This window comes from Pelmatolapia mariae, linkage group LG6, assembly GCF_036321145.2.
Source record: "Pelmatolapia mariae isolate MD_Pm_ZW linkage group LG6, Pm_UMD_F_2, whole genome shotgun sequence".
NCBI lineage: Eukaryota > Metazoa > Chordata > Actinopteri > Cichliformes > Cichlidae > Pelmatolapia > Pelmatolapia mariae.
The window spans coordinates 42,856,887-42,874,075 of NC_086232.1; the positions used below are offsets into that span (position 1 = coordinate 42,856,887).

General features: G+C 46.9%; 1 protein-coding gene across 11 annotated transcripts in view; it reads right to left on the reverse strand.

The window, feature by feature from the left end:
- Nucleotides 1-916: 916 nt before the first annotated feature.
- sh3pxd2aa (SH3 and PX domains 2Aa) overlaps nucleotides 917-17,189 on the reverse strand; it is a 97,949-nt gene continuing 81,676 nt past the window's right edge. For 7 of the 11 annotated variants that reach the window (XM_063477033.1, XM_063477036.1, XM_063477031.1 and 4 more), the window contains 6 exons: nucleotides 14,028-14,145; nucleotides 11,723-12,120; nucleotides 11,622-11,636; nucleotides 11,166-11,215; nucleotides 10,619-10,738; nucleotides 917-10,236 (listed from right to left, as the gene is read on the reverse strand). In XM_063477033.1, coding sequence (XP_063333103.1) covers nucleotides 8,101-10,236; nucleotides 10,619-10,738; nucleotides 11,166-11,215; nucleotides 11,622-11,636; nucleotides 11,723-12,120; nucleotides 14,028-14,145 — 2,837 coding nt within the window. In that variant the 3' untranslated portion in view covers nucleotides 917-8,100. The remainder of the gene's footprint in view (nucleotides 10,237-10,618; nucleotides 10,739-11,165; nucleotides 11,216-11,621; nucleotides 11,637-11,722; nucleotides 12,121-14,027; nucleotides 14,146-17,189) is intronic. The other 4 variants (XM_063477034.2, XM_063477041.1, XM_063477032.1 and 1 more) reach the window with 1 other exon arrangement.

Here is a 17,189-nt window from a genome sequence, read left to right on the forward strand (position 1 = left end):
TGCTCTGCAAAGTGTCAAAAAAAACCAAAATACATAAATCAGCACAGCTTTTTATGCAATTTGTCTTTTACCCAGAATGCATTGAGGGGTGGATCCAAAAACCCCCTGGGACCCTGCTAAGACGCTACTATATGTGAGAGTAACACAAGATTATACCCTACTTTAGCTTCCTGTTTTACTCGTTTGGGTCATCATATTTTATTCAATCAGATTCCAAACTAATGACTGACACGAAGAACTCCTGAGTCGCCCCCTGGTGGGCATGAGAAAGAACGCAGGGTTAAGGCTTCACTTGTCAGACCTGGAAAGTTCGCCTATTAAAAACAGCGCGTGGCGTAGCCAATGTGAGGAAGCTAACTTATTACAATGTAACAGCTGACAATGAGCAATAACTTATGAGGGGAGAGATCTGAACTTTCTATTTCATGTTCCTGAGTGACGGCCTGACCTGCACTTCCTGCTGAACACCTGTGTTCTCCTTTAAGAGGTGCAGATTTGCGACACAGAGGTGTGAGCATATATTTCACATTCCCTTGGACAGAAGTGATAAATCTCTCCGAGCACACGTTTGGATGCAGGAGAACAAAAATTTGTGTCTCTGCTCTTTAGCGGGGAACTGAAGCTGCGAGCGCTCGTTCGTCTTCATTCGTCGCTCTCAGCCTCCTCACACTTTCCCCTCATAACTCATGCCTCGCTATATATAACCAGCTGCATCGTTCTGCTCCTGCACATCTAAACTCACTTAATCTGGCCTGCACAATAAGGCAAATGGAGATAAATGTCTCAATCAGTAATATTGCTGTCACAAACTCTGTAGACGGGGGGGGGGGCGTCTGCTGCTGTTTATCTGTGGAAACACGTGAGACAAATGAACAGGAGGCGGTTTAAAACAACAAAGATTATACATTTAATATTGTTTCTCTTTTGGGCAATGCGAGATACAATGTAAACATGTACAAGATACAAAAAAAGGAACAAGACTCGTCAAAATGAGACCGTAGATAAGAAAATGTCCTGTTTTCACAAGTAATGCACATGTGCAGAAGGTCTCCAATCAGGAAGGGATCTGGACTGTGTTTGCTCTCATTAGTTTGGTGTGTGTGTGTGTGGGGAGGGGGGTCTTCAATAAAGCTGCATTTGGCTCTTCATGGCATATCTTTTGAAAACAAGGACTCTGCAAGGCTTAAAGCTGCAGTGCACGACTTTGTTATAAATCCAAGACTTCACAGCGCACTGATTAAAGGTACTTGTTGTAAATTCCTGCGAGTAAATACAATTTAAAACCTTCCAAAATTAACAAAAGCAATCACAATGAAATGTGGGGAAAACGAGGGTGGCGTGTCCCTCCACGGGGTGGTGCAGCGTATGGAACACAATGGTGGCCTAGTGGGAGGCCAACAGCAGCAATGAAACAGCAGCAAACATCTGGAAACATCTCAACACGTGCGCTGTTAAATGCTGCCCCCTGGTGGTGAAACATTTAGTTACAGCTGAAGAGAGCAGTTACAAAAAGGACCTTTAAGCCTTTCAGCACAAAGTAAAATCTTTGTCATTTGCAACTTTTCCTTCTGTCAGTGTGCAGTTACTCTCACTGCCAGAAGGGGGCGACTAAAGTCATGCGCTACAGTTTGAACCTGCTTAAAAACATGGCAATAAAAGCAGAAAGAAAAGAGAAAGTGAGAGAGTAGCACCTCCTTTGGTCCAACTCGAGGCCTGTAGTTGTTACTGACTTGCTGGTAACGAACTGTTTTTGTCAGAATCGAGAGATCGCGAGCTCCACGGGCGCTTTGTTTTGGCACACTGCTTTCCACAGCAGGGTGGGGACAAATTCTACTCTACAAATGCACCGGCGAGTTAAAAAGAAAAACAGGCACCGCCTTTGCCATTAAAATACTACTTCAGCTGTCACTCAGCATCAGTCACTTGTGACAGCTCGCCTCGGCCGCAGCGCTGGGCGCCGTCTCCCACGCAGGAAGCCAGCAGGAGGCCACGGCGTTCTTTATTGGGAAGCCATTAGCACTGGAATACTGTCAGACAGGCTGAGGTTAATTAAGACACACTGTTGTGCTAATTGGAAACGGGGATTCAAACGGAGACAAAGAAAGCGCCGCCGAGGCACAGCGGCGCGCCTCCTTCCTCGACACAGCCTCCTCCTCTGGAGCTCCTGCTGATGCCTGCTGGCATCTCAAACGACTGCATGAGGAAGTTTTCAGAGTGACATAAATAATCTGCATCGCCTGATTTTCTGCACTTCTGTTTTACCTGCTTGAGAAAGAGCCCTCAGCATGCACGGCTCATCTCTGCTCTCACGCTCTAACAAGAAACCAGACGTTAATTAAAAACCTACAAAGCCCCCCCTTAAATGCACCTCACCTGCTCCCACACTTACTGAAACTTTCCTATCTAACCTGCCTTCATCACCTCCACCATCGCTCTGCCTGCTGCCGACTTCTGGAACTTTTTTACGTCTTTCGTTTACAGCTTTAAGGCGTTTCATTAGAAGCCAACGAGCCCTTCAAATCCCGCCTCACCCTTTTTACAACATTCAATTATTTTCTCAACAAAAACACGAGAGAATAAAGCAAAACATGAAGCTTTTTTTGTCTTATTCTAAAAAACTGTTTTCCACCAGCCGGCTCAGCTCTCTCACCCTCGGGGCTACGTGAGATGTGAGCAGCAGGAGAAGGAGCTCATATCAGAGGTGGGACCAGTTCTGAAGTTCTCCTGGAGACGGGCGGGGAGGCCGAGAGAAGCTGCTGCACCCTCAACTCGTTCGTCTCTCACAGACTTTGGAAACTTCAAGCGGCTCAATTAAAACTGTGTTTGACGTAATGAGATTTCACAGCTCGGCTCAGGAGACGAGAGCTCATTAGGTGTGAGGTTTCTAGAAAGGTGGTTAGAAGGAGTTTGATAAAATGGGCTTCCTGTTGAAGACATCATTGTTCATCTCCCTCCAATCAAAGCAGAGCTCCTCTCACCTCCCTGCCGCCTCGTCTCCTCTATCTGATCCGTCGTCTGTCTGCCTGCATCCTGCAAACCCCTCCTTGACCTCCGACTTCTCTTTTCTCCATCACACCTGCAAACGATCCATCTCATCATGCACACACACACACTCCACCCTGTCGGGTGTCTTTGTGATCTCAGCGGCCCGGCTGTGTCGAGGAAGGAGACGGAGGTGAATCAAAAACACAAAACTGGAAAGGCGCTTCACGCCTGGGAGGCGCTGTCCGTTTGTTAGAATAAAAAGAGAGAGCGAGGAATCAGACGGCCAAGCGGAGCCGTCTCGCTCGGCTGACCTCCGGGAAGATGATGGAAAACTCGAGCGCTTCCTGTAAGACTCGCGATCGGCACGGAAACCGTGTTGGCGTGGACACACCTGCTGAGCTGTGCAGGTGAAAGGCAAAAAGCAGCGGACGGTAACCGAGCTGTTATTAAAGAGCAAAACTCCAACATATTATACTCTGACTATTTTCACTTTGCTGCTGAGAGTGAAAGGAGACTGACAGCACTGATGAAACACACTGGAAAAGCAGGAAGTGAGGGATAGGGCTGGGCCACATCATCCCGTTCACGGTAACACCGGTATAATGAAATATGGCGATAGAATATGGGTAAAACGCACATGCGCAGTGCCTTTGTTTTCATACGCACATGGCGGAAAAAGCATGGCGGCGACGGAGAATGAGAAGGACGAAAGAGGATCGTTGAGTGAAACGGATGAACCAGAACTGGTTTGTAAAAATGCTGCAACTTCACTGGTGTGGAACTGGTTTAGCTTTCGTCCGTCAGATACACAACAAAGCACTATTTTTGGTAGAGCATGCTAGCGGGCCGTCGTTATGTGCTACACGGCGCTCGAAAATCTGTCAAATGTTTTAATACGACTTTGCTAAGCTACGAAGCCGCACCGCTTGATGGATTGTCGGAGCATTACGGCTATCGTAGGCAGGAGCCTCGCGGAGTGATACGTACTGTGCTTCAACATAATATTACCGTATTGTGTGTGTATAACCTCTTTTTAAGTTTTGTGGATGTTATACATGGTTATGCTGAGGATATGTCGGCCAGTTTCCACTGGAAATGCCTTTTGGTTAAACTGTCAGCAGGAATTTGCATTTGCACTGTTACATTTTTATATAACTTTAATGCACATAAAAAACAGCTGCTTGTTTAAGTGAAAATACATTGATGGGTTTTTGCACTAATAAAGTTGTGGCGTTGTAAAGTATTTTGTCTCGTGTCAATTATATCGTCAGTTATATCGTTATCGCAAATTTTCAAATGTATATCGTGATAAATATTTTTGGCCATTTTGCCCTAATGAGGGATTTAAAGGGACTATTTCTTGTCCAGGTACAGTGACCTGCTGACAAATCTCATCTTCAGCAAACACACGTTGATCTGGGAGTTTCGGAGCTGTCAGCTTTGAGCTCTTTGCACTTTCAGTTTTTGTGTTTCTTCGTCTAAAAGTCAGAAACCCAACGTGAGCAGAGGCAACGGGCTGAAAACAGACAGCTCACAGACGGACGTGTCTGTTCTGCGGTCAGCAGTGACAGTTATAAGGTTTCAGAACTGGCTTCCAGCTTCTGACTGAAAACGAGTTTCAAAAATCTGTGCAAACCTCTCAGCAACAAAGGAAATAAGGGAATTTCCCACGATGATTTTTCCGTTAAACGTGGAGTTAAACACAATGTCAGCCGACCCCCAAAAGGACGGGCTCTGCGCGTCGGCCTCTGCGAACAGCACGATCGCGCGTTAGACTGTGGCAGAGCTCTCTGCAAAGACAGCGTGGGGGGAAAAACAGGATTTTCTATTTTTGGTGTTTATCCTGGAAGTTGATGGATTGAACTGAAACGGCTTGAAGGAGCGTTCGTCTCCCCGGTGTTTTGTTTACCGCCGAGACGCTGGCGTCGACGTCACTTTGCCAGCCGGCGGTCCCAAAGGTCAACATCGCCGCGGTGATCGCTGACGAAAAGGCCCGACTTGGTCTGACAGCCGTGGGGGTAAATGTCAAAAGAGGCATCCACGTAGGTGGGCAGAGGACACAGTCCAGAGGGAGAGGAAGAAGAAAACAACAACACAGAAACAATCAAAGAATTCCATTCAGGCACAAACGTGACAGCTGAGAGCCTCCGATGATGATGATGATGATGATGGGCCAGTGACTCTACGTCTGTGACGAAGATCCCAGATACAGAATGGGTCAGCGGACTTCTCCGTCCACGGCTGACGGAGGTCACGGGAGCAGACATCCTCATGTTAGTTCATCACGTCGCAGATGATGACGCGTCACTGCTTTGGTCCGATGAGTGCTCTGACGTGAGGACCTCACACACCTGCTCTCTGAAAACAGACTTAAACATGACACACTGGAAAAGACGGCAAAAGCCTCGTGACCGGCAGCCTGACCGGGAATATCTACTCCCGGCCGTCCCACTATGATCTTCCTCCTTTTGCTGAAGCGTGAAGTGTTTTTGTCTTTTTCCTTCTTCTTCTTTTTTTAATCTATTGCACATTTCCTCGTGGGTTCAGAACGAAAGAGGAAAAGAAAGAGGAAATAAGAAAAACGAAGTAAAAGCATGAATAAAGATCGATGCTACACAGCTAAACGCAGGCTCGACACAGAACGATTCCCTCGCAAGTAAGTTCAGCTCAATCAAACAAAGCGATATGCAATAATAATAATAATAATAAAATGTGCTGGAGCGAAATGTTTAGAGTGATTCGACACATTTACATAATGCCTTCGTCTCAAAGGATGGGGCCTGTCAGCATCCAGACGGTTACTAGTTTTATTTATAGGTCCATACATCAGTGATTTTATTACCATCACAGGACACGCTGATGGTTTCTGTGTGAATGAGGGAGAACTATTATAAATATGCTTTTATCAGGCATTATGTAAAGCACAATAAAGATGAAGGAAGTGCCCATGATTTGCTAAAGTTGCAGCAAACAGCATCGAGAAAAAAAAATCACTAAATTTTCAGAAACTAAATTATTCCCCAATGCGAAACAAAATGTGCAATAAAACAGTTTTAGCTGCACTAAGATTAAAAACAAAACAATTTTTGTGGCGACTCACTGACCAGCAGCGCATTTCTTACTGCACTGAGGTAGGACTGCGGGAAAGCCTCAAAGTCACGTTGTAGTACCTTTCAATTACCACAAGAGGTCTCCAATTTGACCAAATCTCCTGTCACTGAGAGCAGAACTCATTCATCCTCATGTTTGGAAAAAAATTAAATAATTACAAAAAAACATATTCAATAAATAACATGCTGTGTATTTACTGCATCTTTACATTAATGCACCATAAAAGCAGTTTTTAAAGTGCACTAACTCACAAAACAGAACCACTTCGTTCCTCGTTATCGTCGGTGTGCGATCACAGAGAGACGACAAAAACACAAATATGGTTTTGTTAAAATAGATAACTGCGATCTAGCAGGTACTGCACTTTGTTTAATACTATGATACTGTCCAGCAGGAACATAATGAGAAGTTTGTGTTCGTTAGAAAATGTATTTCAGCAGTCTTGAACATCAGCCATCAGAATTTTGAACTTTGACTCCTTTTGGAAGAATTATTTCTACTGTCACATTTCAAACAGTTGCTAATAACAATAAAATACCTCCTCTAGTCTCTGTTTAAATCCCAATACTGCACAGCAATATCTGATATTACAATTAACTGTTCACTTCCTGGCTCTGTTAAAAATCAAGTGCTTCCAGATATTGATAGAAAACGTCAGTTTAGAAACCTCGTTTTAGGCAATTTGGTGAAAGTGTGTTACCATTTGTACCGTAAGTAAACGGTAAAATCCCCAAAACTGCCAATGAAGTGATATCTCTCTTTGGTTCGATCACATTTTGGCCACTAATCTATTCAAATAAATCCCTGGATTAAAGTTATTTCACTACGTTTCCAGTATGCTTGCAATTCATCACCGCGATAGCTGCATTATGACAACACAATATACACAAAATCATTTGTTCCTGGAGCTAAAAGCATCTCTGTGAAATGAGGTTATCCCTTACGCTTGTATGAGGTCTCATTGTTCCGTTGCTTGTTCTGTATTTTTCAAGTTTCACAGGTTTGTTGGTTTTTTTTGGTTTTTGTTTGTTTGTTTTTTTAAATAAATTTGTTCTCCCAGACGACTACATCCAGGAAAAATGACAATAAGATATTTCTGTGGTATCTTCGATAGAAACTGTTTACAGAAGCCGAGCGTCAGCCGTCTATTCTGCCAGAGTCGAGCTTTGACTCGTCCAATTCAAGGCTGTCGGTGGAAAACAGATGTCACAAGAAAGCAGAAATAATTCTCTAAGGAAGACTTGCATCAACACGAGACACGTTAACAGAAACAAACTAGAGAGAAGTAGTGATGATGAGATTCAACTATCGTCTTTGTTTGATGACTTTGTGGCTTAAAACAAATAAATCCTCTGGGAACTTGAGTCCCTTCAGTCGTGCTTTTCTTTCTTTATCGAACTGAAGACGTCTAAATCCAAACTTTGCGCTTCGAACTCGTAACTTTGTATAGAAACGCTCTCGGTGGTGTTCATAGGACTATGGCACTCTGTAAAGATTTGGTTGATTTACTGGTTTGCCATCCACCATTTAGGACCTTCGTTCAGGTGACCAAATACAAAAGGCACTTATTGGCCATCGTAGTCAGTGATGGGCAGGATGAGCGTAGCCACTACTCTTCTCCGCTTCTGTGTTACATGACACAAACCTCTTTAAGAGGTCATCGCTCCCAGTTAGACCAGTTTACATGTCAGACACAGCATCCACCTCAAACTTCCTCAACCAGTGTGGCCAATTCCATGTTTCTGTCTCTGCTTCCTAGGTAAAATATTGAAAATCTTCCCACTCCTTTCGTATAAATTTTAGTAAACCAGCACTAAAAGTGTCCTTTTTTATCAGATTAAAACATCTTTCTCTTTACACAGTCTGACCTTATGTAAATTTTCTAGGACATATTGCTTAAGGGAGATTGCGGGTAACATTCTCAAGGAGTGATGCCGCCGCCCAAGGGCCTAGAGCGGGGTATGGGGGCTGGGGGTGGGCGTGGCTACGGATGTAGGCTTGCCTTTATTTTTTCCGCTCAAGGTAGTTAGAGGGGACCCAGCCTTTGCGGGGAACCAGGCTGTCCTGCACCTGGCAGTACCACCATCCATTGGGGTTTCTCTCCAACACCTCCAGACAGGTTCCCTCTGTGAACCCCATGGTCTCCTCGTCGCCACGGTAATCGGCAATGGACACATACACATCCCTGCCAAGGTTATTGTGGATCAGCTGACTCTTCTCCAAGGGCTTGGGTCTGACCGTGGACACGGGGATACCGTTGCGTTGGTTAACTCTGCTCAGGGCGTCTTGGACATTGCTTGTGCTGAACGCGCTCCCCGAAGACAGACTGGAGCGTTCGGCAGGCCTCGTTTGGCTTTCAACAACTACGTGTGGGCGCACGGTGCTGAATGAGGCATTTCGGCGAACTCCAAGAGTGGCAGATCCAGAACCATAGTGATCGCTCCTGCCCAGTGACTCGTTCCTTCTCAAGGACCCTGTTGTGTAGTGCGTGTCCTTGGCTGGCTGCGTAGTGGTGACAAATACAGACTGAGGCCTCACCGCCACCTGGCGTACCCCGTTCCTCATCCTTACGCCTCCATTAACCATCCCAGATGGCTTCGAGAAGCCGCCGGGAGGCTTGGAAGGAATCGGTGGAGAGTTCCTCCTCAAGCCTTGATGCTGCTGCGTCAGGCCCTGAATATTAATGTTATTGAGGGCCAAAACATGCTGCTCATTCTTCTCCAGGCTGTTGGACTTACTCCCACCACTCCCGTGTCCATCTAAGCCACCACCATCGCCCATTTGTCTGACAGGTTCCAGGTAGTATGAGGGAGCCCAGCCTTCTTCGGAGCCCCAACGGATGTACCACCAACCACTCTCTTGTTTCTCCAAAACCTCGACCTCAGCCCCAGCTGGAAAACTGATCTCAGAGTCCTGGACTTTCTTATAGGCATCCACGGAGCGGTAGAGATTGGGGCCCTCCACATCGGAGTCACCACGGCTTCCTTTGGAGTAAACCGAGGAGAGATCTGAGGTACTGCGTGAACACACCGAGTCCTCTGATGATATAACAGAAGCTGTTTCAGAGTCCTCCCCACGAGAAGGTTTGAGGCTATGTCTAAACTGACTCGTAGGCCTCAGCTGTCGTCTCAGAGAGGTGATGTCCATCCTCTCTGGACTCTGGGGCTCTGATTTGGTCAAAAGGGGTTTAGGTCTGACGGAAGGCTTGGGCCTGGTGGAGGGGCTCTGGCCTATTCTCTGCTCCACCTCCCGGTTGAAGACAGGGCCTTTCTTGGAGCCTCTGCTCAATTCATCTGATGACGAGTGAGGGCTGTTATCCTGGGATCTGAAGCTGATATCTATGTGTCTGCCCAGGGTCTGGCTCCTCCGACTCATCTCTGGTGTCATGGTTTTCATGGGCCTGCCAGGTAAAGGTGAAGATCCGGAGGGTTTTCTCGGGACCGTGGAGGAATGGTAGCTCCGTGGGGAGTTAGGCTCACTGGAACCTTTAGTCAGGGTTCCTTCAACACCGCCGCTCGGCCTGAAGCCATCATTCTCATAGATACACTCCTCCTTAGCAACCTCCTCTACAGACCTGAAGGAGGTTCTTCGATGGGTGAAAACTGGAGACGCCTTGCAGACAGGAGGGGAGGCCTTGCAGACAGGAGGGGAGGCCTTGCAGGAAGGAGGGGAGGCTTTGCAGGAAGGAGGGGGGGCCTTGCAAACGGGAGGGGAGGCTTTGCAGGAAGGAGGAGAGGCCTTGCAGACAGGAGGTGAGGCCTTGCAGGACGGAGGGGAGCTGCTGTACTTGTCGCTGACCACACTGTTGATCTTCACATCGCGGGAACGCTCGTCCTTCAGGGGATCCGGTTCAGGCTCACCTTCGCATCCGACTGCAGGAATATCATATTCAGGTTCTTCGTACACAGCCCTGCTAGGCACCTCTGTGGTTTTGGAGGAAGAGTTAGCAGACGGCGGAGCCTCCTCAGATTCTTGTTTTTTGACAGGTGGAGCTGGAGGAGGGACTTTGGGGCGGGTCAGTGTGCTGGACCTACGACTGAGGTTGGGCTTTTTGCGCTTGTCGATGTAGGAGCAGGGGGCCCAGCCCTCCATCTCCCCAATCTGCACGTACCACCAGCCTCCAGGATTCTTCTCTATTACCTGCACAACAAGGAGTAAAGAGTTACTGGAACAAATACTCACTTATATACATGTTTGCTACATACTAGTGATTAAAGACATGCTAATGAAAGCAGAATACTGTAATAAGATCAATGATGCATCTATTACTGCTGTCAGTAAAAGAATCACCTCAGTATAACTTAATAAAAAACCCCTGAAGGAATCTCTGTCATTATCTCCATCCTCATCCTGAATCCTGCACAGTGAATTCTGTCTACGTCATCACTTTCACACACAATATCCCAAGGTCGTCTCCTTTGTGCCTCAGCTTTCCTGCCTATCGGGGGAGCACTCAGTCTGCATACATATTCAACAGGCCCTGTCTCATCTGAGCGACAGCACTGTAGATCTGGCCTCTTACATCAGCCTTTTGTCCTCCACGGAAACTGATGCCATCAGAGATCGAGGACTGGAAATCTGCTATAGTGTAATACTCTGCTTCCACAGCAGGGGGCTCTGGTGGCTTGGGTAACTGGAAACCCTGTACAGCAAAGAGAGAGAGAAGTGAGCCGCTCACGTTGAGCATCCTGTATCTGACACACATAAAACATAAGATGTGATTTATGACTGCATGCAATCATGATATATAAATATGAGGGTAAATGTAAGGTGTGCACGTACGATACTGGACCGGGACAATCGCAGACATGCTGAAAATGTGTAAATGTGCCTTAATGGTTGCTATGCAACTCCTGCAGTAGTCTGAGAGCCAATTAGATTTTTTCTCTTTTTATATTATTTATTGGTATTTATCCTTGCACTGAAAGAGTTTGCAGCTGTCTTCTTAAACACAAGAAGAGTCTCAACTGTGATCACGTGTACTTCAGCAGAAGCATGGCAACATCACTGAGCACGCAGGAAAGGCGCTCTGGGTTTGTCAGTAAGCAGAAGCTACTCTGGAGTCTTACCAAGTTGGTGTCTCTTCTGGGGGGAGGTTTTTGCCGCAGATTAGGAGACCCTGATTAAAAATAATAAGATTTTATTAAGAATAATTCAGAAAAATGACCAAAGTAAAAGGTTAACACTCGCTGTAACAAACAAACACCAGACATTTAGTTCTGAGATGAATTATGTCACACTGGAAAGAACAACATATTTAAAGACAAGCAAAAGTAAGATTTGAAAGACTGATTTTGTCCTGGGTTTGGACAGCCATGTGTGGAGCATCGGTTTGTTAAAAAATGGGCTCATCCGGATGGGCGGAGCCGAGCGATGTCTTAGTAACCACAAACTGACCACAGATTCTTAGTTTGTGAGTGAAACCGAGGCCGAAACACACGCCGAGCATTCGAAATACTCGCGTTTTATCACATTACAGGTTAGTGTGACAGAGCACGGTTAGATACAGCAGCCGTGTAGCTCACCTACAGCGTCGAATCCTGCACAAATGGAAAGGGGCACGTCTTAATGTTGCATTCAAGCTTTAGGCTGAACTTTAAACCTTACACACAACACATTCTCTCACCGATTTCCACTCTGTGCGGTGCCACTCTTGCAACAGCCGGGGAGCCCGGCTCGCCTCTCGCTTTATTCTCATTCAGGGCGGCGCTCGCCGCTATTCCGAGACACGGGCTGTTGGTGTCCCGGCCCGCGCTCAGCCTGCGGCCTGTCGCGGCGTTGATTTCGGAAGGCATCGGCAGGCTGATCTCGCTCTTGGAGAAGTGGCGTTCCGGCGTGGTTCCGCCCTCTCCGTCTGTCTGGATGTCCTTCTCGCTAACAGACTTCTTTTGCAGCAGGTTGCTGATCTCCATGATGTTTCCGATGATCTCCACGGGGCCCGTCAGCGTCTTCTTCCGTGGGGAGAAATCCTCTTTAATCTTCTTCAAGTAGGAGGCCGGGGCCCAGCCCTCTTTCCCTAAATACCTGCAGCCCAAACATATAAAGACAGAACGTTTAATATGACATCGAGTTAATGTTTCCTTCATTATTATGATTGAACTCAGACATCCAGACGATGTCAGGATCAGGTAAAGCTGCCCTTTCCATACAGCACAGAGCAGGAAGTAGACTGTGCCAGGAGTGATCTGCTGTGCCACAGCAAAATCTCAGGTTTCACTCTTATTAGTTTCCCCTCAACTCCCCTGACCTTCCCTGATCCTGGTTCTCTTCCTGCTAAAAGGGAGTTCTTCCTTCCCGCTGTTGCCAAGTTCTTGCTCACAGGTGGAGGGAGCGCTCTCTTTATTTAATATTGCAATTTTCCAACATAAAGCATTTGGGAGTGAATTCCACAGCATGTCTTTATCCTGTCTTCCTTCTCTCACGCCAACCAATCACAGCAGATGGCCCCGCCCCTCCCTGAGCCTGGTTCTGCCGGAGGTTTCTTCCTGTTAAAAGGGAGTTTTTCCTTCCCACTGTCCCCAAAGTGCTTGCTCATAGGGGGTCATATGATTGTTGGGTTTCTCTGTATGTACTATAGTAGGGTCTACCTTACAATATAAAGCACCTTGAGGCGACTGTTGTTGTGATTTGGCGCTGTATAAATAAAACTGAAATTAGATCATGATGTTATTTTTTAACACTGATTGAATCTCTCACTGACGCCTTGATGACAGACATTTTTTAAAACTCCAGCTGACGTTCAGGTCTTCCCTCTCCATCACTGCTCTGCTCCCAACAATGAGCCAGCATTCAGTACACCTTGGTACATACATGTATGTGTGTGTGTGCTACTATTTCCTACTGCAGCTGTGTAGTAACAGTAGTGTAATGAGCTCAGCATGGGAGCTTCATTTAGCGCATTTTAATACACTGAGAAAAAACATGTGTGATTTGAGTAATGACTGAATGTGTCGCAGCAGAGCTTTAATGCACTCCACACTCCTGCACTCGAGTACCATTCTAACTTAGTGCAGCCACTGTGCAGCAGTGGCATCATGAGCTAAACGTACAGTTAATAAATAACTGAAAAATTCCACAATTTCTGGTGTTTAAAAATGCATGAAATCACACCGAGTCAGATCCTGTGTGTTGCAATAAAGGCACAATTTTAATTCTGGTGATGTGAGTAGCCAAAGGCAAGTAAACAGAATGCATAATAGATGCAAAGAGATGCTGCTTCCCCACATTTAAGCAGTCATTTTTATGCTAAACGAGTAATTTCAGAGTGCTTAGTGAAACAATAAGTAATGCTCCAAATGAAACTCCGAGTCATTTCCCCGGGACAGAAGAGACGCGACGGTTCCCTGTTTTGCGTTTCACGACTCCCAACTGCGACCACAAGGAGTCCCCATAACTAAAAAAGCTTCATGCATGGACTTTGCTGTTTAAAGAAGGGCCCACTGAGAGCAGCGTGACTCAGACATGCATCTGCAGGATTATTTTCTGTTGGACACGGTGCTCAGAAATGACTCTGTGTGCACTGCAGGGAGTGCCAAAGAGCGAACAAGCTGTTAGAAAAGCAGTTAGTGTACATGACAAGTGCGCACACAGCAGCTCGCGTACGCGCCTCAAACAGGAGCTCTGGATCCATGTTTGTGTACACGTTGGTATGTGAGGTTCCACAAGGCGTCATGTGATAGTAATCAGCTGTGCAGCGGAGCGCCCGGGGACTCGAGGAACTGAACAACTGTGAGGAAATACACACTGGCTGAGTAAACGACACACACGTGCAAACACGCAGGCGGCTCTGACGCCACCATATGTTAACGCTTTCTTCTCAGCGCCATTATGCAAATGAGAGCCCCAGGAAATTGTTGCTCTGATCGCCGAGACGACGACGAGCAACAGCCTCACGGTGAAATGTGCAGGTTTGGCGTGCAACGTTTACCCACCTGATGTACCACCAGCCCTCCAGGTTCTTTTGGATGACCTCCACGGTGACCCCTTTCTCAAAGCTCACCTCGTCTTTTCCTTGACTGGTGTACGGCTGGATGGTCACATATTTCTCCTCTGCAGGGGTAAAGGAGAGAGGAAACAAGGGGCGGAAAAGTGAGTGAAACGTGATCATTGAAAAGTCTCACACTGCTGTAGATTACACCATCTCAGAGGGAGAAAACGGTCAGTGTGACCCACTTTAAACACCATTTCCACACAAACCTCTCGTCTTTGACCTGCACATAAATAGCAAACAGCGCCCTCTACAGGCTGAACTTCTCGTGGCTGCTTGATTTCTTTTAGGCCTCGCTCAGGCTACATGAACCCAGATTCAGAATCATTACTAAGCAGCTCTCAAAGAGAGAAGATCCAGAAGCAGCAGCTGGTGCTGATGGTGGTCCACGAGGCTGCTGCACGTCTGATGCATGAATAATTACAGAATTACAGTATTTTACCACAATTAAAACCCTGTAAGGATAACTAAACCTAAGTAAACCTATGTCACAGCCTTTCCTGTTTCACCCAGCACGAGCACTCCCTTTAAAGCTCAAGTCTTTGGTCCACTATTGTGGAGCAGAGTGGAATTACTGACCCTGAACCTGCACTCAAAAAACACACTGGGTGTGGAGGTGAGTACTTGCAGATGGACAGAGAATAACAAAAGTCAGATCTGGAGCATCTGATAAATGTTGTTATGGTCGTCTCGAGCGCCGAGCGTGTGCATCAGTTTGTTGTCTCTAATTCCCCGAGGACTGGAAGAAAAGATGACAGATTCAATTAATCGCATCTGTTTGTTTTTCGTGAGCTGTACACGCGCGTCCGTCTCAGAGTTCACGCGTTGCTGCTGGCGTCACAGAGCCACGAGCCGAGTGGGCGGGACTATAAATCAGTGGAAGGAGCTGCTGCAAACAACAGCGCGGTGATAAACCTCAGGGACACCCCCCCTCCCCGGCCCCGCCGTCAGCAGCTGATCCACCACCACCGACAGGTCGAGACACCCTGACCTGGCTTTGTGTCAGGATGAATCAACGTGAGGAGATGTGCTGTAATTGAATTTGAGTCAAGGTCTCCAGTGAAGGCTGTGTCAGCAGGGTGTGAGAGCATACGACTGTTCTTCCATTAGCAAATTGCATCCTGAGAGAACATAAATCTCCTGTGATCAGTCTTTGTTTTTGTCCTTTACTAAATCAAACTACGTCTGAAGCGTCTGCATGGAGCTGTGAAGCCTCATTCACCCGAATCTCGTCTCTAGCTCAGGAACGCATTAGCAGCCGGGGACGGGGGTGGGGGGGTGGACTCCATTCAGTGGAATAACTCACGTTTTTCACACTTTCTCTGCTTCGCTCAGCTTTCTGCAGCTCCTGCTAGCAGACCCAAACCATCTGGTTGCCAGGCAGCATAAAACGACTGGGACGTTGGCCCGCAGTCAAGAGCAGCGGTGGACGAAAAAGCCACGAGAACTAAAGTCTGACATGACTACAGTGAGCATTGCTCCAGCTTTAATGGTGAGACTGTTTCTGATGGCGGAAAAAAGGCGACCGGTCCAAGAGTCTTTAGCCTGTTTGCAGCCAGGAGCACTCGCTGCCATGTGAAACTCGTCTGTCCCCGGCTTCTCTCGAGTCCTCCGTGACCTCACGTCATCGGGACGACTTTTTCAGCCAGTAAACCTCAGCGCTGAGGCTCGTTCTCTGCCTCCGTTACTAAATATGTTACAAGGACAGATCAGAAACATTTTTGTAGCGGATCGATGTTGATTCAATTCTCATATTTTTGAGCCGTATGCTGGGAACAGATCGTGTGCCTCTCATGTAAAATCTGCTGTTTCTGTATTTAAGTTTAGATTTTAGGTCCCATCGCTCTGATATTCTTATGGTTACTCCAATTCATATAGGGTGACAGACGGGTTTACGGGGTCAACCGTGTTGACCACAGGTCGCCCCGTCATGTCAAATTAGCAATGCTAATGCCCTGTAAACACCTGAAAGGTCGGGACTTCACTGATAACGCAGATCTTCACAGTCGTCTTCTGGAGTCCTGTTACACCACAAAAGCTGCTTCCATCAGGGTCCTTGATTAACAGCTGAACTGAGGCAAACTAATGCGCCTGATGGTGGTTGGGAAAACCCGCCATTGAAGAGACAACAGGAATTTCCCAAATGGAAGTAATAGCGGTTACCTGTGAAGAGTCTGCTCTTAAAGGTAAACACAGCGTTTCACAGCTGTAGAGAGCTCCGACACGCCCTGCTCACACACTATCATCCACAGTTCAAGCAACAACTTTCTAACCAGCGTCGCACCAACAGCCTCACTGTGTGTCTGGGACTTTCACATTTTACTTTCACCATCCAGAAACATTTTAATGGAGGCACGTTGTGTACCAACATCACAAAATTGGAACAACACCACCGAGCAATAAAAGTTAAAAGCTAAGGTGTCTTAAAAAGCAGGAATTAGAGAGCACGGCGTCCAAAACAGCTTGGTTCTCTGGCGGCGACAGCTAGTCGAGTGACTCATCCACGCTGCAGAGGCAGAGGGCTGTGTGATTAAAAGCAGTCTACAGATTGGGCCGCTGCCCCAGTTTCACACTTTCCATTGGATCGTTGGGTTGGAGCGTTCTGGGAGACGCATCTGTAGTCAGGCAACATTCCCGCGGACATGGCCGACCAGTATGGTCACATTCCATGAACGAAGTGGTAATCCTTTAATATTTCTACATTAGCCACTACGGCTGGTGACAAAGAGGTCCCCACTCTGAATTCATAACCAGCTGAGTGGGAGATGTGAATGAGTAATGCCCCCCTGCTTCTCAACCGCTACCACATTTCTCTAAGGTGGCCGTGACGTACGACTCCATCTCCATCACACTGCTCTCATTTACAGCCCGCTTTAGGTCAACTCCAACACTTCCATCAGGGGCCCACTCTGTAAATCAGCCGGGTCTGATTAATCATTAATCAGTGCTCTGCTGCCTGCTGGTCCAGGACTGAGTGGACACAGAGCTTCAGTCGGGGTATGTAAAGTTAAAGAGAAACAAAGATGGTTCTTAGAGGTTTTCCCTTGTTTTCTCGGCTCGGGACGAGCTTCCATAAACACGGCACAACTACAAGGCGTCTTTATGA